The sequence below is a fragment of the Dermacentor silvarum genome, chromosome 11 (assembly GCF_013339745.2).
Source record: "Dermacentor silvarum isolate Dsil-2018 chromosome 11, BIME_Dsil_1.4, whole genome shotgun sequence".
Taxonomy (NCBI): Eukaryota; Metazoa; Arthropoda; class Arachnida; order Ixodida; family Ixodidae; genus Dermacentor; species Dermacentor silvarum.
In genome coordinates this window covers 104,825,303-104,848,152 of record NC_051164.1, presented here as the reverse complement: position 1 = coordinate 104,848,152, position 22,850 = coordinate 104,825,303, and the positions used below count along the sequence as shown (strand labels likewise).

At 45.5% G+C, this 22,850-nt stretch overlaps 1 protein-coding gene across 3 annotated transcripts in view; it reads right to left on the bottom strand.

The window, feature by feature from the left end:
• Positions 1-22,850, bottom strand: part of LOC119433019 (A disintegrin and metalloproteinase with thrombospondin motifs adt-1) — a 56,697-nt gene that overhangs the window by 5,029 nt on the left and 28,818 nt on the right. For 2 of the 3 annotated variants that reach the window (XM_049658622.1, XM_037700170.2), the window contains exons 11-16: positions 22,519-22,568; positions 20,642-20,783; positions 13,671-13,802; positions 12,228-12,387; positions 12,027-12,122; positions 10,244-10,465 (exon numbers count right to left, since the gene is read on the bottom strand). In XM_049658622.1, the coding sequence (XP_049514579.1) occupies positions 10,244-10,465; positions 12,027-12,122; positions 12,228-12,387; positions 13,671-13,802; positions 20,642-20,783; positions 22,519-22,568 (802 nt within the window). Of the gene's footprint in view, positions 1-10,243; positions 10,466-12,022; positions 12,123-12,227; positions 12,388-13,670; positions 13,803-20,641; positions 20,784-22,518; positions 22,569-22,850 lie in introns of those variants that run through there. The other variant, XM_049658623.1, reaches the window with a different exon arrangement.

Genomic DNA, 22,850 nt, shown 5'->3' with positions numbered 1-22,850 from the left:
ATCTGCGATGTAACAACTGTTCATTTACGCAGCGAACAGAAGGACGGAGGAAAGAAAGTCGGGTTGGCTGTCCTTAAGGGTGCAGCGGCCGTGGGTTACGTGAAACATCTTGTGCGTGCAGCAGAGGGTGTATATGGGCCCTAGTGGCACAGGAATTACGTAAACAAATACAGAGCGGACTATTATTCCCGCATTCGAAAGCTTACATTCCTAACTCATGTTACGGCTAGTGGGACTCATGGTCTAAATTTGCAATTGTGCTCACTCTCCATTCGCAGCGTAGCGAGATATGCTGACAAAAAAGGGTTCCCCTCTGCCAGCCCTTAGGTGGAAAAGCTCCAAAGCCAATGCATACAGCTGTGCCGTTTTCGACCACGACCGAGTTGGAATGCTAGCACTTTGTCTCGACAAGTATGTCGAACACAGTAACTGAAACGCAGGTGGCATGCCAACGGCACGGAACTCAGCGTGAGTTGCACACAAAATGTCAATAGATACGCACAAAAGTTCGAGGCAATTACGCCCGAGAGAATACAGCAATCTCTCGTGCTTCGTGGATGCTCCACAGAGACGTTCGCATTCTTTAAATATGGGACTGACATCGCAGGCGGGACACCTGTTTACGGAGGTTCGTTCTGAGAAATTTCATCAGTAGGTAGCGTTGGCATTGTTCGATTGGTATTAATACGAATGGCGTACGCGAATAGCAAAGGACTGTGATGCGCATGGACAAAGGTGAGTTGGCGCTCTCCCTCACAAACTGAAGGAATATATGGACCTATATTTTGCAAGGATTCTTTTTCCCGATGCACTATTGCTGGCTATACATCCTTGTTCAATGAGGCTTGCGTTTTTATTATTATTTTTTTTGCACCAGAGTTTGCTTCAAGCGTACTTCACGCTCTCTCGAGGATCTGAGTTTTAACGATAGTCAAACCAATCAGATAACCAGTACCAGTAGCCCATCCAAAGATGGCTCTGGCTCGGCAAATCGACAGATGAATGTGAACGTAGGTTCCGTTCATGTATAGGAGATTCTTTACGCCATATATAGCTACGAAATGAAGGTTGCCTTTGTAATTAAATGGCTTCGAGCATTACTGTGCTACTTACGGATTGTGTGTGATGTGTGACAGTGGGGCAAAGTTTCAAAGTTTCAGCCTAACGAAAGAGCTGTGCTATCACTAAAAGGAAAACAAAAGAAGTGCGACGTAAAACCAGAAAAATAAGAGGCATGAAAACACACGCCAAACTCAGCTGTTCAAGATTAAAATGAAAACATCTAACACGCTGAAATTATAGTGGGGCAAAAGTTCTTTTTTCTATGTCGCATAGTTCCTACGTGTTGTTCATTGTTTCTTGAACTTTAGCACGTTTAGGTGAGTTTATAGAAAAAAGACGGCTTAAATAAAAAATCTGCCCGCAACAGTCACTAGAATCTAAGTTTAAGCGTAACAAAATAGACTCCAATCCGCTTAACCAAAGCATTTAGGCATTTCAAATGCAGCGGTTCGAGCGCTGTGATATACGAAATCAACTTACAGCAATTTAGAGTTCAGGCAAACGTCCTTTCCCAGCAGCGAAAACTAATCGTATACACCCAAACAACAGTTCAACTCTGAACGCGAAGAGTAATTGCTTCGATGGCTATGCGAAACGTCTTCTTTCTTCTGTGACTGACTTTCTTTACTGTACGCCGTGCGAAAGGCTTGTGAAGGGAGGGCGATTGGCTTATTTGTAGAGTGGCAAATGTAGGCACCACCGACTTCTTTGCAACAATGACTTGTTAGGAAAAAGCTTGCTCTCCCGCAATAACGCCATGTGCGCTTAAAGCTTTATTATAACAAATTCCCGCAGTGCCCCCCCCCCCTTCCCCCCTCACCAGAATAAAGAAAAAAAAGAAACAGAGAACGTGAATGTGGAGATATACTGCGAAATGTGGAAACCTTGCTTTCACGTTTTCTTTAAGATGCATCGCGCAGGCTCTGCGTCGTGCACGAGCGGAGTGGCGGACGAGGATGTAGCCCACGTATTGCTGGGCCGTTCGTTGTATGCCAACAGCTACGCTTCAAAGCTCATGGAATCATGAAACTTGGGGGTTCTGGCGAATGGGGACGATACTTGCAACGTGGCCAGTATAGCGGTCTTGAAATGACCGCTTTCATTGCCACGCAATTGTTTTTTTTTTTTTTTTTTTTTTTAGAAATAAGTACCGGACATGCGCTCGAAATACTAGCGACAGTTTTATGCAGTGATTCAATTTCGTTGTTGATATTCCGCCGTTTATTTTTCTTTTCAGTCTTCTATGTATGGGTGTTTCTGCGTGCTAAAGTGTCACCTTGATGATCAATTTTTTATGTGTGTATCATTGTTGCATTGAAAAAAAACATATAAGTTCAATGGAGTAGCCGAAGGTCGTACTGCTTTCAACTTCTCCAGTTGACCCCATTCAGCCGAGCCTACCTGTAATCAAAGCCCACCTGACAACACTCTCAGTTAAATGCTCAGCATAAAAAAAAAATTGCGGAATAACTCATCTCCCGATGACTGTCAATGGTAATGCGAATAGCAATCGAGCAATGTAGCGAATTCAATTACACTAATTTCTTTACCCCTCCCCCGGTACAGGGTAGCCAACCGGAGATAATGTCTGGCTAACCTCCTTGTCTTTCCTTTGCCTATTTCTCTCTCTTTCTCTTCCCTCCTAATGTCAACTAGAATGACAGTTACGTCCGCGTTCTTTGTAATCGACAATGCTCTCTTCATGGCTCTTAACGTCACGCCTAATATTTTTCGTTCCATCGCTCGTTGCGCGGTCCTTAACTTGTTCTCGAGCTTGCTTGTTAACCTCCAAGTTTCTGCAAAATTTGTGAGCACCGATAGAATGTAATGATTTTTTCTTTTCAAAGATATCGGTAAGATGGCAGGTCATGATTTGATAATGCCTGCCCTATGCAGCCTAATTTATTGCAGGTAGGCTTAGGAGCCCGTCGGTCTTCCTAGTCATTCGGAGCGTTTCTGTTATTTCTGTGGTGAATAGGTGGCGACGCTTAGACAAAACGGCTGTCTCATTAAATAACATTATTATTACTGTCCCAATTTAAACTATGCTTCGGAATATGTGAATGAGCGTTTACTTTCTCTCGTTTTTTTCACCGCGAGCATTCGGGAGGCCCTGTAATTTTTTTTTCTCTTCACATAGCCGGTAGCGAGGGTTAGGCCCAAGGAGGTTCTAAAAAAATTGAATTTTTTTAAGCCTCGTTGGTTAGGCCTAACCTAAGATTTCGAAACCACCGTGCTATTGATGGCCTCCATGTACGGTAGTAAACTTCCGCGGTCGTTGTTCTGTTCTTGTTTGTTGTCCGGAAAAGGAGGACGTAATCCTTCCACTTGTCCTGGTGAGAGATGAAATGGATTTCTGTCGTTTTGTTTTCGCGTCAGATCGTTCATTTTCTTCATTGGAGCAAGCGTCAACATCGACTAGGTTCTGCGACCAACTCCACTGTGCGCCGTGCGAAGGTCTGGTATACGTTGCACCGTATATAGCTATACAATGTGTAGTGATTAGGAAAGTGGCATGTCGTCTAGGTGATCACGGGATCGAAACCAGCGTTTGTCAGAAAACTTTCTTAATTTTTAAATAGTCTCACGCGACTGACAATAACATGTAAAACATCTCAAATAATCTCTCATTACAGGTTTCGATTCAAATCCTAACTGGAAATCTTCGTGGAACGAAGGAAAACCATACCATAAAGGAAACGACTTGTTAGGTGCGTCTTTGTTCCACGTTTCACGTTCGTTAGAAAAAAACGTCTGTTGCGATAAGGAGTTCTTGTATTTTTTCCCTCGTGTCCTTTAAAAGGAACACCGTGTCGCGGCAACGCTACTACGATTATTTACGGCCGGATTATCGAATGCTTTTGCAGTAGAGGATCAACCAGCCAGGAGGTTTGCCGCTTCTATCTCGACATGTGTACAGTCACTTCGGAAACGCTTCGACAATAGTTTTCGCTGTGGAGTGCTCGCTCGAGTACCGCAACTCGCTTAATTAACACGGTCGCATGTCGTCTGCTGCTCGTGATAACAAGTTCAAGGGCGAGAAATGCATTAAGCTGCGGCCGCCGCGTAGTTCACTAACCCTGTCGCCGGCATTTCGACGATAATAAAAGAATGGGTAAATTCGCCAGAAGGGCGAACCACTGACGGCAATAGCAAAGTCTGGCGTTGCTCTTGAACTGCTCAGACCGTGCTCCAACTATACGCGTGTGCGACTAAACGCGAATCAAAACAAACAAGGGTGCGCGTAGTCTAAAGCTAAATACCGCGGCGGATAAACAAACAAGGACAGTTGATGGCTCTGAAAGCAAACCACGCACTCCCGTTGACACGTGCTCCGCTGCACACTTGATGAGTCGACAGCACGAAGGAGACGGTCACGAAATTAAAGCAGCTTAAAGGGAAACGAACACACGAGAGTGCACGGCATGCCGCGTCGTCGGGAACACCTTCGCGGCTTGCGACGTCTTCCTGCACACAGCGGCCATGCCATGCCGCACTTTCGCGGCACTCGCGGATCCCGCTGCAAGCGGCGACAGAGCGAACGAGCGGGGAGCCCCCCGCCACTCCTCGAACGAAACAGTCTTCGGCACCTCGTCATCGTCATTAGAGGCCCATTTACTTCGGCGGCTCGGATATCGCATGCTTCGCTAAGCGGCGGCCTCCCATTCGCGGTATGGCTTTACCTGGCACCGGCCTCGCGGGCCTGTGTGCAGCTGGACAAAGAAGTTTCGGTGCGCGTGCATAAAGGCTTTCCGATGCCGATGCCATAAGTAAACGCTTATACGCTTGCCGCCCGCGTATTCTAAGCCTCTGCGGCTGGTATCGGGTAATAGCTTGAACACAACGCGCTCATTCGTTCGTAGAATAAAAGGAGAGGCAGAGGTCCCTTCTGCCACGCAAGGCCTCGATGGTCTTCGAATTATCGCGCCGGCCGATTTACGCTTGCTGGCCGCCTTTTCTCGGGCAAATCGTATTATGCGAACGGGCGGCGCGCTTCTTCTGTCATGCTCGAAAGGTATAGTCTCGACTGAGGGGAAAGAAAGAATAAAGAAAGTGTTCGTGAACGCTCGTTATGGGTTTCCTGGACTGCGTTAGATCTTAGTTATTGGGTTTCTCTTCGCTACCACGTTTCCGGGGAGCATGTACGGAGAGTGCGACAAGGTGTCCACGACACGGCGCGTCTAGTGGGAACAGGCCGAATGGGTTCTTTGAGGAAGAGAATAAGTGCTTCATGAGCCATAGCAGGAGTGTGAAGGCGTCATGATGCTCTTCTAATTAGGCCTGGTGATTCCAATAGTCCTCATGGTCTAGCAGAGCGTTTTAAGGAGGCAGCCTGGCTATATAGCTCGAGACACGTTTTCTTTTTTTTTTGTATTTAGCTTCTGGAGGGCGCGCTAAGCGCGATATAAAGGTGCAAGCACAAGCGGAAACCGATCAGTATCGTTTTGGTCATGATTTCTGGAGACTGCATGAGGGGAAGGGGGGGGGGGGAGGGGGCGAGAGGATGTATACCTGTCGGGTTATACTTGCATGACGACAACAGGCGTTCTGGCCAACACGGCGACACCGCATTGTAGAAATTGAAATCTGGATGACATATTATTATTTGGCGTAGTGACAACCTGCTTGGATGTGTCACATAGCTGCTATACGAATGCATGCACACGCACGCACGCCCTCTCCCCCCTCCCCCGCACACACACGTACACACGTACACAGGCGCACGCACATGAGTTAACAGCGATCTCTTGAAAGAAGTGCGTTGAACGGGAGATGCCGGCGAAACCGGATTAGTGCGTAAGCACGCAGACTTCGTGAATGCTACGGTAAGCCGTTGTCTGGAGCTCACGCGCGGAAGCCTTTCTTGGGGACTGGAGCAGCTTTGGTCTCAAAGGAGTAGATTGCAGCATTGTAAATGCAGCAACTTTTGCTTTCTTCACTGATGCGGCCTTCATCAGTCTGTGTGAATATGCGAATATTAGCCGTATACACTTAATACACGCCAGGTTTTTCGGGCTTGCACGTTCGTGCATGTGCCCCTTTGTGCCTACGTTAGTCTATTATTGCTTGGTTCTTTGCTGCTTCGTTACTACTATTGCAACAAAAAGAGCTTATGCTTCTAGGGAGGCAATTCATTCTACTTCCCCAGTGAATGGTTCTCCATTCTTTACAACCATAGCACGGGTTTTCGTTTCCTCGTTAACGGCGTCATTTGGAAAAGTCTATTGCCGTACCCCTATGTGGTGAAGGAGTTATGGATGCTTTATATTATTCTAAAGCGCATAGACCCCGGGGGACTGGAGAGAATGGTTTGTTAAGCGATGTCTGACAGCCTCTAAGGAACGCTTTAGCCTTCTGAGACCCGAATACTGATTTGGGGTATATTCGCTCTTCAAGCTGGCTCTTATTGCCTACGGGTATGTTACGAACGTGAAAAACATTTTTAAAATTTAAATGCCACGATAAAGTGTTGAAAGCTGCATCTCCATATACGTAGAATAAGTAACCATCTCTTCATGTTTGCTGTCATAAAAACAGCATTTCATTACCTAAACGCAGAGATGAAGATGAACTACGTGTAGTACATTACCATGTTGTTGCTCCATCCTGGATTTTCACGCAATCTCAAAGAATTACAAATACACCTTAAGCTTGTTTTCCACTGTCAGTGACAAAACAGAGGTCTAGGCCAATTTGGAGTCCAGTTTCTCGAAAGAGCACGCGAAGAATAATGAGTAAACTACTTCTGCACTGTTCCCTACGCACCGGACATTTTTCGCTGGAAACTTTTTCGCTGGGATCTGTTTCGCTGGGATAACGCTAATAGGTATCGTGCTGCGACCTATTGGCTTGTGCATCGCAAACGTTTCTTTCTCAGATAACGTGTATCAAACCGAATTCCCAGAGCTTGCTAAATCCACTCACAACGTATTATTAGCCTCGATTTCCTACAACAATTGGGTGCCAGAGTTGACTGCGGTGCCGGCGAGCTTTTCCTCTCTCCTCTTGCCAACCAAGCTGCTACTTGTTCACGCATTCGCGCCGTCATTGAAGATGCTGTCTTACCGGCACGTTCCTTATCCCCAGTGCGAGTCGCTGCTTGCGGTGCCGACGCCGATACATTTGATGCTATTGTTGAGCCTGTGCCTTCGATCGTTGTCAAGAAAAGTGTGCCCATGCCTCGATGCGTCCTTCCTGTGGCCTGCGGAACAACTACACTGTGAGTGTCAATTTTATCCTCCCAGTCTGTTGTGCTACCCAGAGGTATGCGAATGGCCTCTTTTGAAGCGGGTGCTAGCCTCAACATAGACGCTATAACAGATTACACGTCACACGAAGCGCGAGCGCACGGGCCTGGCTCCGGTGTCCTTGAAGATTCGTGGCCGTTTATAAAAAGGATCAAGAAGTCATTGCCTTCAGAGAAGTGTCAGGTCTTGGTCAGCGTCCGTAGGAAGCATGCTTCATTGTTAAATTTCACCCAGAACGCTCACAATGTGCGCGTTACAACTACGCGGGCTCACCACAGAATGGACAGAGGATCCATGGATTCCATAAGACAGAAACCTTACCGCATGTCCTCATCGGAGCGCAAGATCATCGCTCAACAGGTCAACGGCATGCTAGCCAAGAGTATCATCCAAGATTCCTCTATTCCGTGGGCTGCGCCGTGATCATCCTTGTGAAGAAGAAGGACGAGTCCAGGAGGTTGCGCGTAGACTATCGGCGTTTCAATCCTCTGGCGAAAAAAGGATGCGTATCCACTTCCCTGTATTGATGACGTTTTCGACTGCCTCCATTCCGCATCCCACGTTTCATCTGTGGATCTCCGATCGGGTTACTGGCAGATACTCGTGCATTCAGCCGAAAAAGAGAAAACCGCTTTTGCGACTCCACATGGCCTGATCGAATTCAGCGTCATGCCGTTTGGTTTGTGCAACGCGCCTGCGACATTTGAGTGTTATGAACACAGTAATGCGCGGCCTGAAATGGGAGATTTGCTTATGCTGTCTTGACGCTGTCGTGATTATGGGTCGCACATTTGCAAAGCACAATAATCGTCTTGACGTTGTTATGACTCACCTTGCACAAGCTGCCCTTACCCTCAACTTGAAGAAATGTGACTTTGGCCAACGAGAGGCGCTAATGCTTAGACATGTAGTCGACAAGCGCGGTGGGCCACCAGACCCAAAAAAGGTCGCTGTAGTTAGTGACTTTAAACAACCGCAGTCACAACGCGAGTTGAGAAGTTTCTTGGGTCATTGCTCGTACTTTCTACGTCTTGGGCCCAACTTTGCCGATACAGCCTACCCTCTGATTTCATTGTTGCGCAAGGATATGTCTTTCCCCAGGAAAGCGGACTGCGATTCCTCGATTTCTCAACTTAAGTTCCTGCTCTCTTTCAGACCCATACTTCATTCTGAACCATCTGCCACAACCGAGTTGCACACCGGCGCTAGTGGAATCGGCCTCGGCGCCGTCCTCGTCCAGCGTCTTGGTGACGCCAAACTTGTCATTGCTTACGCCAGACGCTCATTGAGCAAGTCCGAACAGAATTACACCATCGTTGTTAAAAGTGCCTTGCTGTCTCTTTTACCGTCTACAAGTTCCATCCGCAAGTTTTGTACGGCCGCCGCTTTACGATCGTTACTGATCACCATTCACTAAATTGGTTGGTTGGTCTCCGCGACCTCTCTGGCCGTTTTGCTTTATGCAGGAATTCGTTTGCAGGAATTAGAATTTGCAACCCGTTACAAGAGTGGCCGCCATCATGCGGACGCTAACTGACTTTCAAGACTCCCTCTACTAATAACTGCTTGTGACGCCGATAATTTCAATGAGTTCCTGGCCGCCATTGACGGCATTCTTTTTCCCGACCTGCCCCTTACCGGGAAGAGCAGTGCAGCGACAGCAGCTTGGATGCGTTCTTCGCCTCAGCTGCTCAGCCGACAGGTAACAGTCGCTTTTTCATTCAAAATGGCCTGCTCTATAAAAAGAATTATGCGGTTGATGGCACCCACCTCCTCTTAGTCGTCCCTAAGAATTTGATAAATGACATGCTTCCTGCTATGCACGATGACGCGACCGCTCGGCACATGGGTTTCACTAGAACATACCACCACATTCAGGACCGATTCTACGGATACAGAATGCGACAGAATACAGAAAAGTACCTGGCCAGTTTTGACAAGTGCCATCAATGTAAGCACCATACTACTGCTTCGGTCGGACTCCTTCACCCTGTAACACCAACATCATCTCTATTCGAAATTATTGAAGTAAATCTTCTCGGCTCATTATCGCGCTCAACAAAGGACAACCGTTGGAGTACAGTCTTTGTCGACCACGTGACACATTATGCTGAAACCGCAGTGATACCATCGGCCACGGTTATAGATGTTTCGTGTTTCCTACTGTCCTATGTTATACTGCGTCATGGAACCCCCATATTATCGTGAGCGATCGTAGTCGCCAGTTGATGTCTGGCGTAGTCGAAGAGTTCTTGCGTCTATCTGCTTGCCAGTTTCGCCACGCGACCCCGTATCACGCACAGACAAATAGCCTCGTCGAGCACGCCACACAGAACGTTGACCAACATGATTTCGATGCACGTAGATTCTAGGCACCGAAATTGGCACAACATCTTGCCTTTTATCCCGTGTGCCTCAGCTCTGCAAAGCGTGAAACCACCGATTACCGCCCCTTTTATTTTCTTCATGTTAGGCCACCCCACAGCTTCCTTGACACCATTCTACCTCTTACTCCTCATGCGGACTCTTATATTGCCCAGACTCTCTGCGGCGCCGAGGGAGCACGTGGCATAGCTCAGTTCTGTAAGCTGGCGTGGGGACGGTGGCGCGAAGTTCCGGACAGAAGCAGGTGAGTCCCTACGGTAATTCACCTGGTGGTTCGTTCTGATATCGGAGTCAGAAGGCTAGCGTGTCCCGTCAATTCGCCGACTGCAACGCCAATCACTACGTGGTCGTTCAAGTGACGGTGGTGACGTGCCAACTTACATCGGCCACCGAATACTCTTCCCGTCAACTTTTGCGGCCATTTGTACATGACTCCCGAGATCTCATATTTGTAACACGGCGGCTACTTAGGGTTGCTAAGGCCACGATTTTCACTGACGTTTCACGGACACACAGCACTAGGAGCGAGCCCCGGACCCCGCACTAACCTTGGAGTCGTCGCAGAGTCTCGTTCTGACCGAGTCCCCGCGACAGGTGGTAGCCGTGTTGCGCGGCTTTGGCCGGTCGCAACGACGACGATCCCGGCTGAATCCTTTGGCGTTGTCGAGGCAGCCAGAGTGGCAGGAATCACGTCGCCAGGGACCCCATCCGCCAGTCACAGTCTTCAGGAAGCCAGCGCGGGCTGGCATGCACTGACCGTGAAGGCACCACTGCGCATGTGTAGAGAATGTTTATTAACTAGACTTCAGGCTCGCCATTTTGCTAGTTCATGTTCTGCCTATTCTTGTCTCAATTATCTGTGTTTGCTGCTTGTCTGGTGGCACCCGTTAGAACATAGAAAACACTCCACGACCGCCACCATCTTTACCGCCAATAGAAGCATTGACATATTTCCATCAATTGCCACATAGTGGCTTCAAATTGGTAATCTAATGAAATTCAACAATCACCTGAACAGATGTGGGTTGAATAAAGAGTATGGCTTATTCCATGCAAGTCCCAACGCTTTTCGTTGGGCAGAAAAACCGGAAAGAATTTAGCATTTAAGTGCCTTGATTTGGCAGCAACAAAGTGATTTTTTAAGCTGTCAAGGAGCCCTACGCTACCACGATAACTTGAACTTTCTAGTCACTACATCACGTTGATAGAAACACTCCATGTATGAGTCGTATGCACACAGCAATCAATCTAGTACTTCACTCAGAAGGCCACTTTTCCTGCTTTGTGTGGGCTTTTTCAAATTCCAGACATACTGTGACTTCACTGTTTTGCTGCTTGACGCGAAACAATTATGCTTAATTGACTCAATTAGGTCAGGCTCGAATAGCCAATTGAAAGGCAAATGTCATCGCGCGCTGATTGGTCGTGATAGCAAAATAAACCTGACCAAAGATCAGAAACCAGGGTGAACGTTAGCAATACCACATCTTAGGGCAAGAATACACCGTTGCGAAAAATACGTTGCACGCTGAGGTTGCCAAGAACGAGCACCAATGGGGCGCGGTCAATAAAGGGTCGATGGATAACAGCATCAATGACAATAACACTCCTAAAAGACGTTGCTAGTGTAACTTTGTGGCCCCATCAGGCAGGCAGGCTAGCAAGCAAGACATTATCGATCAACCACCGAACTGTTCAGTGGTTTATCCGTGAACGAAGGAACAATTTCACGCTGCTGACAGTGACAAATAAGCGGTATAGTCATTGTTGAATTCAATGCAACGGCATAAAAGATGCCGGTACCAAGATCGTCGCCATTCATTGTTTCTTGCATAGGTATTCCTTAGTTAGAAATCTGCCTGGTTCGACAGAACCCATATAACAAACCATATTTGAAAACAACATTAAAAACGATAAATCAAGCCCTGCTCATACTTCGCAGCCGAGATCGCAGTAAGTGTGACAGAGTTCCTTGAACGATTCTTTCTTATTCATTACTACTCAGAATGCGGGCAGCAAATTTCACTAGCAATATTGAATTTTGCCCCCATCAAAAATGCGGGTATTAGACTTTCGTGTATAGTACGAAACAGGAAAAACCTAAATAGACTTAGAGCATTTTATGTTTAAAGGTTAGCTGCCTTATACATAGAGTAATCATTAGTATGCTTTGATGCAACCGACTAGTGAGCAATTTGCACGGCCGGGTGAGGCCCATCGGATGAATTATCACAGCGGATGGCGCACTAAGCCAACGGGAGAAACGTGGCACGCCAACAAAGATGTCACGTGACATTTACAGCGCAGACTATTCGCTTGAAGCTCACACACGTTGTGGTCGCCACAGTATGTTCCGTCCAGAGCAGGCCCGGCCTTGTAGTAGCCTTGGCGATTGTGCGTCCTGCAGATGACTTGCTCGCAGACATTCTGAAAAAAAAAGAAAGGATAGGACAGAGAGGTGCAAGTGTCAGAGCTTAAGTGTGATGGGTACGTAATTTCAGTATTTCATTTTTCGGAGTTCACGAAACTAACGCTTATTAGACTCGTGTTGTACAGCAGGGCATCGTGGTCCCGGAGAAATATCTTGCACTGGTCGTGGGCATCCCATTCCTGTCCGGGAAGACTCTGTGGATCGTCTAGGTCTGGTAGGCCGGTCACTCCGTCCGGTCTGTTCGACAGGCATGTCCTGTCCCTGTATAATAAAAAAACTCAGGGTGACACAAAGGGAGGGGCTTCGATCGGTTCTTACTGCTCATTTCGAAGGCAGCATTTATATTCAAAAGTTTCAATTTCGGATAGTGGAATGGAAGTGATTTACGCTATTGGTAACCACGACACTACACTGTATTTTGTGGTTTGCTTCTATAGGACAGAGCTTCGGCACGCGAAGGAGTTTGATGTTCTGTGCTGAACTGAAGGAAGGAAGAAAGAAAGGAAAGAGTGGAGAAGGAAAGGCAGGGAGGTTAACCAGTTTAGCCCAACCGGTTTGCTACCCTACACAGGGGAGCGGGATGAAGGGGAATGAACTGAACTGAATAGTGCACTCATCGGCTAGTACGCTAACAGAAGGCGTAATTCGAGGAGTATAACAAAAATGGGCAATGGCGAGGTCAAACAAGCGTCTGTAATTTTTCTAGCTTGTTTTCATTTTGAAAACGAGAAGATGAGATGGCAAAGTATTTCTTAGCGTCTTGATTGCGATTTGACACCCGTGAATTTGGTGGTTCATGAGGAAAACACGCCGCTACTGTAATTTCTGATATGGGTTTATGCTGGCGCTACAGCCTCACTGCGTTCATCCCGCTTCCACTGTTCACACCAGATGCAAGCTTTCAGAGTGAGCTTCAGTTACTTCAAACGAACTATTACAGAAACTTTCTCAACTAAAATGTAATCCGCATTTCCCTGAAGTTAGGTATAAAAGAACGCTTGGTTGTCCGATTTGTCTCCATTTTCGACGCTCTCGAGTGCTGATCGTATCTTTTCCTTGTGCCTGTTTTGCTATAATGTATAAGTGAAGATCATTGTCGGCAGTTGTTATGCCTGTTCTCCGTCTAATCGAGTCATACACGGATTTATTTCATTCACTTCTTAGTGAATATTGGATTAAGAATGGTTGATAGTTTTACAAATAGTTCATAATATAGATGTTGTTGTGTTTCCTATTGCACTGACAGCCTGATTTTTTTTTTTCTTTTTTTCATCCCCGACGGATTTCAGCGGCCTTGGCCCCAGCAGGTGTGACCGGCACACAGCGTTTATTTATTTACAGTATAAGCTCTTATACTGTAAATAAATAAAAACTGTCTGACTCTGCGTGTTCAACGAGAGGACACCACAAAATTCACTCTGTGAAGCTATGGGATCCTGCCACTTTACCGAAATATCAGCTGCATACGTGTTCAAATAAACCACGCATCTTGTGGCGGCTCGCTGTTGCAAGGGTATCAATACTCGAAGGAATGTGGCACGAACCCCATCTTGTGGACGACGAGGGCGCTACAAGGAGACCACGTGGTCTCTCCTTTGGTGCCCCGGCTCGGGGACATGATGAAGCCGTTGGACGGGCAGTCGTTGTGGGGCCAGCCGTCGTGCAGCATGCCAAGACTACGCAAATAGCAATACAAATAACAAAAGCACACGTGATCGTCGGGTCTGGTACATGAAAAGGTTGGGTATATAGGAGAGTTAGGAGCGTTTACGATCCAAAGGTATGGTCCAAGCCTTACTTATCAACTTACGATAAATAAGACAGTTCGACGCATCCGCTAACACGGGTCAGATAGTATGTCAGATAGTAGATATGGGTGCCTACAGCACCCATACCATCATGCCACGGTGCCTTAGCGCGTGCTGATAGTTGTGGTGTTGCTCCAGACAAAGTTAGTCTGGCAATTTTAATGTACCAGCAATAGCAGCGCCTGAGTTTCGCTTCCCAGATCAAGAACACGTTTTAGCACCTAGTCCATCAAACCAATGCCATGAAGAAAGGCCAGTCACACGCTCGACATCTCCAATCGCATTGCCCTCAGTCGCTCTGTGAGCACTACTCGTGCAGATGTATTTGAATATCACCTTGGAGCTGTGAGTGTATGCATGATATCTGTTTCTCTCTTTATATATTGTGATACTCTGACGTGCGTTATGGATTTAGGCCTCAACAGGATGTGGGGCATCCAAGAGGGGCGTTCGGAAGAAGACGACGTGCGGCTATAGCTAGCTGAATCTCGATCGGCCCCGAGGTCCACTACGTTCGTAAAACGTTCGGAATACGTTCGTAAAACGTCCAGCTCGCCATCTTCAAGGTCGGACGCATCAGCTGCTCGCCGCTCGCCTGCTGTCTTCGTCTGCTGTCCTGTCTCGGGTGTGGTCAAGTATCGGGCGGCGGTTATCTATTGCTCTTTTAACGTCTCGATTGTTCTTTTGATTCATTTATTGATCTTTTTTCTTCACCTTTAGGATTATTGTGTCGCAAGTGTAAAGTCAGACTAACCTGATGTCTCTTTCTTCCCCCGGTCAAGGGCATTCCCCTTGGCTAGCCTCAATCCCTTCCCGAGAGTGGCCAATAGACTCTTTTTTACGCAGTGGCAACAAAAGTGTCCCTGTGGCTCTTGTGCCTACAAATGGGGGATCGATTCAGATGAAGAATCCGAAAGCGATTCAGGTGGAGCTTCGAAAGGCCTCCTCCCAGTTCCAAAAGATCACCGAGGTCCGCCAGTTTGGTCGCGGTGGTATTCTTTGCTGCTCATCGGATCAGGAGTGCGTTCGAGACCTTCTAAACTGTTCTGAATTCGCATCGAATCCGGTGAGCCCGTTTATTCCACCACACCTTGCATGCTCGAAAGGCTTAGTTCGTGGGGTCGACGCGAGCCTGGACCCCTCAGAAGTGCTAGACTTATTTTCAGTTGCTGGAGCTGTATCCGTATACCGGTGTAGCCGAATTATTGAGAACAGGAAGTCACCTACGGAGTCGGTGATTGTTACGTTCGCGGGAACAGTTCGTCCAACTGAAATCAAGGCATGGCCCCTGATATACAGAGTAGAGCCACTTTCCCCAAGACCACTACAGTGCTTGAAATGTTGGCGCTACGGACACACTATAAAAGGATGCAGATCGGTTACTCGATGCCGCCTATGTGGAGAGAATCACGACAGCACAGAATGTAAGTCGCAGGAAGAAAACTGCTGCCTATGCAATGAAGCACACCCTGCAGACTATTCAAACTGTTCTGCAAAGGAACGAGAATTAAGAATACTAGAAGTGGTGGAACGCAGGCGTTGCTCACGTAGGGAAGCAGTTACAGAAGTTCAGGGAAGATCCCAGGGCTACGCAGGCGTAACAGCTCGTCACACCGCTAGTATGGATGTTTCTCTATCCAAGGCCATAGCAGAGGCAGTAGAGAAAGCTATGGAAAAGGCAATGGAACGACTTGCAACAACTCTTTTTGAGTCCTTGACACAAATGATGACTAGCCAGATGGCGCAGGTCATTGGTGCAGCCTCTACCCAATCTCCTGCATACCAGGTTGCAAATGTACTAAACATAACTCAAAAACAAACATTGTCATCAAACTCGTCAGCTGACTCCCCTTGCGCAGGACCTTCTACTCAAGTAGAACGGACGGAACCGGAACCCCTAACGGAAGAGTATGAAGACTACCAGGATGTAGACATGGAACACAAAAGTCTAAAACGCACACGATCTCCTCCCCACAAAATTTCTTCAAAGTCAAAAACTCAAAAATATGAAAAAGTGAACCTTTCCAAGAAGGACTTTTTGAAAGAGACTATTTTGGATCAGGCGGTTTCCGCTACCGTTCTATCTTCACCATAGGGTCTCTAAAAATCTTGCAGTGGAATTGTCGTTCAATTGTTTCTGCTACTACAGATCTATCGTATATTTCTTCTCAATTTTCTCCAGACATCATTATCTTACAAGAAACCTGGCTTTCAAATGGTCAAAAATATTCTCTAAAATATTATCGAATGTTTCGTTTGGATCGGCCTGCCAGAGGTGGTGGCGTTGCTTTCTTGGTTTCAAATAAATTTAGTCACAAAGCAACGATATCGTTTCAAAGAATGTCTACCGAATGTGAAATTTTAGCATTAGACATTTCACTCCCAGACTGCTCCCCTTTTACCTTAGTTAATTTATATTTCCCAGCAGGAGTGCAGGATACATTTTCTCTAGACACCGTATTAGCTTCCTGCAGAAAAGACATAGTATTCGCTGGTGACTTTAATTCACACCATGTATCTTGGGGTTTTAAAACTGATTCAGAAGGAAAACGCCTGTGGGAATGGACTCTTGATAATAATCTATCTTGTCTAAATTCAAAAGTTATTACGTTTCTTCGCGGACAGTCTCAATCGGCTATAGATCTCACTTTCTCCAGCTCATCTTTAGCTATATCATCGTGGAATACTATAGACTGTGCTACGAACAGCGACCACCTCCCAATTATTTTTCAAATTGATTTCCCTGTGATTTCTCTTAGAAGGAAAAATAACTCATTTATAAACTATAACAAACTTCAAAAAGACTTGAAGTCTACGATGCTTTCACGTACGGATATGCAAGAGGATATTAGGGCTCTGAGCCTCTGTGCAGTTTTAAAGCGTTCCGCGAAGAATGCAACAGTTAATTTAACCTGCAACACAGGTAAACCATTAAGTCCGTGGTGGAATTCAGATTGCGCGAGGGCCCACCGAAAACGAAAAGCTGCCTGGAAGCAACTTCTTTGTAATCAATGTCCAAAGAATTGGAGTGATTACCAATTTGTTGCTGCAACATTCAAGCGTACGATAGATAAAGCCAAAGAGGAGTATGATATGAATAAATACAATCATCTGTCTAAATCAAAAAACAAAAAAGCCCTTTTTAGGTTTTTACGCTCTCGAAAAATGATTCCAGTTCCAGCAAATATTGACTCTTCCGTGCTTTCGCCACGTGAATTATCCGAATTATTAGAAAATATTGGAAAAGGACTGAAAGATAGGTTCACTTCAATCATTCCACCGTACATAGTGAAACCGTTACCACTAGAGGAATTTAGGGAAGTCACAACACAAGAACTGGCGGATGTTGTTCGCTATCTGCCTTCTTCAGCGCCAGGACCAGATGGAGTTACCACAGCCGTGATAAAAATTCTGTATGAATTGTCCCCAGAAGAAATTTTGAATATGGTAAATTACTCTTTAAAAAATGCGTGGGTACCTTCAGAATGGAAACTTGCTAAGGTAATTCCGATACTTAAAAAACAGGGAGGTCGATATGATTTAGATAATATTAGACCAATTTCCCTAACATCAAACTTAGTTAAACTAATTGAACGAATTTTAAATTGTCGAATTACGACCTACATTTCTGAAAACTTAATACTTAGCCCCTGTCAAATTGGTTTTAGATCAGGGTGCTCGATTTGGTGTGCGCACGTAGATTTAGAGAGTCGCATAAAACTTGCTCGTCGCCGAAGAGAATATTCAGCATTAGTGACCCTGGATCTAGCAAAAGCTTATGATTCCGTGGAACATAGCATACTGATAAAGCAATTAGAGAATTACAGGTTTCCGAAATACATCACGGCGTGGTTGTCAGAATTTTTAAGGGAAAGAGAGTTCTACTGTTTTCAAAACGGATGTTCATCGTCTAGGTATAAGCAACAGAGGGGAGTACCACAAGGATCAGTATTATCTCCTGTTTTATTTAATATATTTTTAAGCTCCATCCCGCTGCTCCAGGACATTCATGTGTACGTTTATGCTGATGACATCGCTTTTTTTGCATCGAATGCTGATCTACATTCACTTTATCAAATGTTACAAAATTACTTATCTATGCTTGAAACTTGGATTGAAACCATACATATGTCTCTGAACGTTAGTAAAAGTGCACTCCTTCTCTTTCCTTTAGATGTTCCCGTTCACATTTCACTGATGTATCGTCAAGAGTTCATTCCTCAGGTGGATTCTCTTAAATATCTGGGAATTACATATGATGGAACACTAAACTGGAAAAGCCACATTGATAACGTCGCGTTTAAGGCAACTCGGGCTGTAGGATGGTTGCGTAAAATCAGTAACCGACGATACGGGCTGCGAAGAAACACATTAATTATGATATATAAAATGTATGTCCGACCAATCATGGAATTTGGATGTGTCTTATTTTCTGGGTGTCCAGCTTATAAAATTAAACCTTTGGTACTATTAGAAAAGGAAGCTCTGCGTTTGTGCCTTGGACTCCCTAAGTTTGTTGCAAACAACGTTCTGTATATGGAAGCGCGACTACCATGTTTAATTAGTAGATTCCAAATCCTTACTGTCCAAACGTACCTAAAGTTTTACGATTCTCCCCAAAGAAGATCAATGTATGTTTTCATTAATGAACCAAGTACGTTTTTTAATACTCATTGGTCGCGACTGCACACCCCTCAGATCGTATTCGTACAGGCACAGCTAACACCACTGAATGTACAAATTCAATGTATTCACCCAATAAGTCAATCCAAGAAAATCCTCCAAATTGAATTTGACGATATCTTCCCCTCGAATGCTAAACTAATGCCATTCCAATATTTAAATGACCAATTACAAGATTACCTCTCTCACCAGGAAACAAACAATATAATAGCCACGGACGCTTCAATGTTAAACGAAAAGGCTGGCGTAGGCATCTTTTCTCCTTCTCTTAGTTGGTCCTTTTCTATTCGCCTTCCGGATTACACGACTATTTTCATAGCAGAATTATTGGCGATTGTTTTAGCACTGCGCAAACTACCCCCGAATCAATTATCAGCTGTCGTAGTAACAGACTCTCGATCGGTATGTGTGTCGCTTTCCTCGGCAACGAATTCAACTATCTTAAATGTGTTTCAAAATTTAATCCCTACAACGTTACAAAAAATTAATTTACTCTGGGTTCCTGGACACTGCGGTTTATACATAAACGAAATGGCAGATTTATTAGCCAGAACATCTTTAAATGGACCTGTGCTTCATATTTTACCGGATACAGCTTACGTCACTGCATCGAGATTCAGAACGTTTAGCCTACGAAATGACTTAATCAAATTATCGCTGATCCCATCTACAGACTTTCAGCATCTCGGTTTTGGCTGGAATAATCAGTGGTGTCCTTCTCGGCAGTTAGAAGTTACATTCTCCAAATTACGCTGTCGCATCCCGGAATTGAATTTCTATTTACACAGAGCTGGTCTGACGATGTCCCCTCTGTGCCAAAATTGTAAGGAAATTGAAACAATAGACCACTACTTTTTATCATGCCGACGTTATTCAAACCAGAGAACGAAATTACTCGAAGCTCCACTCTGCAAAATTGGATTAAGATTAAGTACACCAGTATTATTATCATTTGGGGCCTCCTCCCTCGGCTATTGTCACAGAGACGTTTGTTGCGCAGTCTTTCAATTTTTAACAGAAACAAGACGATTACCCTGTTAATTATAGTAACCCTATTCTACCTATCAGATCAGTATTCATTTCACTGAAATTTGTTTCTCCAAATTCGTTAGTAACATTGTATTTTTTCTGACCTTGATAATAACTATATTTTTCACCTTTCGGTTAGTCTGACTGCTCGTTGGCACAATACTCTAGGTATACAAAATTTTCTTTGTTTTTGTTTGTGCCTTCTTTACTTTGCGTATCTCATTGTCAAAAGAATTTTTTTTTTAGCTACCTACTGCCGCCCGATTCTTGGCCTATCCCCCTCAGTGGGTGCGAGCCATGGTGAAGGATCATCATCATCATCATCGATCGGCATTGAGCTGGTCAAGGCCGTCGCGACTCACTCTGCTTGGCTTATCAATAAACGCCGTTTGTTGGCGTAACAATACATTTCTTATCTTTCTAGGTCCCCCTCCTCTACGCCCCAATGTAGGGTAGCAAATCTAGTATTCGTTCTGGTTAACCTGCTCTTTCTTTCTTTCTTTCTTTCTTTCTTTCTTTCTTTCTTTCTTTCTTTCTTTCTTTCTTTCTTTCTTTCTTTCTTTCTTTCATCCCTCTCTAGAGCAGCTCAGCGCGGGCTGATGACGACTTCGAGACAATACTTAAAAATGAGTCTTCTTCATCTGCCCTCAGTGCAATGATCATTTACCAAAATAATTCATTCCAAGCTTGACGTGAAAGGTCAAACCGAAAAAGAAAGCAATTCGCAAAGCTGGAAACGCTGATCCTTTATCCTGCTATATTGAGACAGTATTGCCTTCCATTCCCAACGAAAGCGAAGCGTTGCTTCGTTATTGCCTGCAGCGGATGTGCGTATATTTTCGTTTCTGAAGGCCGCTAAAGCATGGCACACGTTTGCATTACCACTCATTTTTTTCTCATTGTGGTGTCTTAGAACGTCTTCACAGAGCCAAGTCAACCGCGCTCACGTAGATTCTGCACACAGGTTTGCCGTACGGCTTGACTCATCTGCTCACTTGTGTCCAATTTCGTGCGCAGCGACGTACGCTGATGTCCAGCCGGCCGCGGCGTACGGCTTTCCCGCATCGCTAGTCGTGCCGATCTCAGTGATGACACAGTTGTGGTCCCGGTGGCAGACGCCACCCACGGGGGCTAGCCCTAAGGCAAGGGGGAAAAAATGTGCTGTGGTAGTTGGTACTTTTAGACAAAGCGATTCATGCCGTGTTTCGATGTACAAGGTTTCAAACTATCACGCTTTGATTTAGCTTGCAGGAATTACACAAATACATAATACACAATTACACAATTACACAGTATATATACATACAGGAGTCTCAGGAGGTGCCGCTAAAGGCAACCGTTCACCTAGCTGGGCTTCATCGCCCACTTATACAGGGTGTCCCAGCTAGCGTTAGCCAAGCTGGTCAAAAATAAAAGATTAAGAACAGATGGGGCAAGATACAATGTTAGTGTTCGGTCGTCAGACCTCTGGCGTCCGAACACCGTATGTCTTATCACTGTATTTTGCACCGTTTTTTTTTCTTTAAATCTTCCTCTTTCGTTGAAGAGCTTTGCTAAGTTTAGCTGAGCCACACGGTATGTCACACTGTTCATGAACAAGGCTAATGAGTGTGTACCATGTGCAAACCACAGAAGCGTCTGAAAAATACGAATACAGTACAGGCAGTTGCAACGATGAAAAGTGTCTACAAAGTGAAAAATACAGCGGTTAGAAATCACACTCGTACTTTAGGACAGTGGACTGTTCTGCACACACGCACGCACGCACGCACGCACGCACGCACGCACACACACACACACACACACACACACACACACACACACACACACACACACACACACACACACACACACACACACACACGCACGCACGAACGCACGCACGAACGCACGCATGCACGCACGCACGCACACACACACGCACGCACGCACGCATGCACGCACATGCGCGCACACGCACACACGCACGCACGCACACACGCACGCACGCACACACGCGCACACACGCACACACGCACACACGCACGCACGCACACACGCGCACACACGCACGCACACACACACACACACACACACACACACACACACACACACACACACACATAAAAGAAAAAGAGAGAAGTCGTTGAATCAGTTCACATACTCTGGCGTGTTTCGCGCATGTCAGAGGCTACCAAGCAAGATTGTCCTTACTTTGTTTCATTATCACGGTTTGAACGTCCTTATTTGAGCGTCCTGATGACCTGGCTTTGAAAATACTTCTATTTCTAAAGGACATGTTGCTGGGCAAAACTTTCTGGTTTGCTATGCATGTTTTCTTTAAGGCGTCAAAACACAAGCGTCTACTCATTCTGTTCGAATTCAGAAGCACTCAAGTATTCCCTTTTTCTTCATTTGTTCCAGAATTCTTTTCTAAGAACTGCTGAGTACTTCTCACAGACCTTGCTCCCACCTTCTACAAAAGAGCCTCGCCATCTTCACGCACATATTTATTTTTGCCTCAGTTCTGCATACATATGAAGGCTAGCTATGTGCTGACTTATCTTGTGATGTGTTGTAGTTTGTGCATTGCGTTGATTTTGACAGACGACCGTTTACGTCCGTACTTCGCTTTCTTCAATGTGAGTTCTTATGTTAGCGAAATATTTGAAACTAAACTGCCACGCTCTTTTTCATCCATTAGTTACGGGTACTGATATCCCTTTTTCCTCATAACGTTCTCTCAGCCAATTTTTTCCGTTATTGTCCCATCATGATCCCGAAAAACGAGAGTGTACTTTATTGTCTCATCATGGCCACGAAAAACGAGAGTGTACTTCGTGTTTCAGCTGTAGAGTATTTAAGTGATTTCTCGCACACATATGCCACTCACCCATTGTCACGACATTTCTTCGGCCTTCTTCGATAGAGAAAAAGTTCAACCTGCAACGACAAATCAATTTAGAACGATAGAAAGCTTGGGCATGGTGGTAGGCATTCATAATGTTAAAATTGCAGACGTACAAAACACTGGCAGAAGAGAAAGAAAAAAGGATAACGTCGAGGAAGAATCTTTCCGGAGAAACCTCTAAGCAACCTGACTGTCTTTGAACGCGAGAGACCAGGAAGAAAGTTCATTAGCGCATTTTAGTCAATTAGCGAAAATATATCTCACAATTTTCTGGCTGCTAATATCTGCCTGGCTACGTATATAGCCTATCAGCA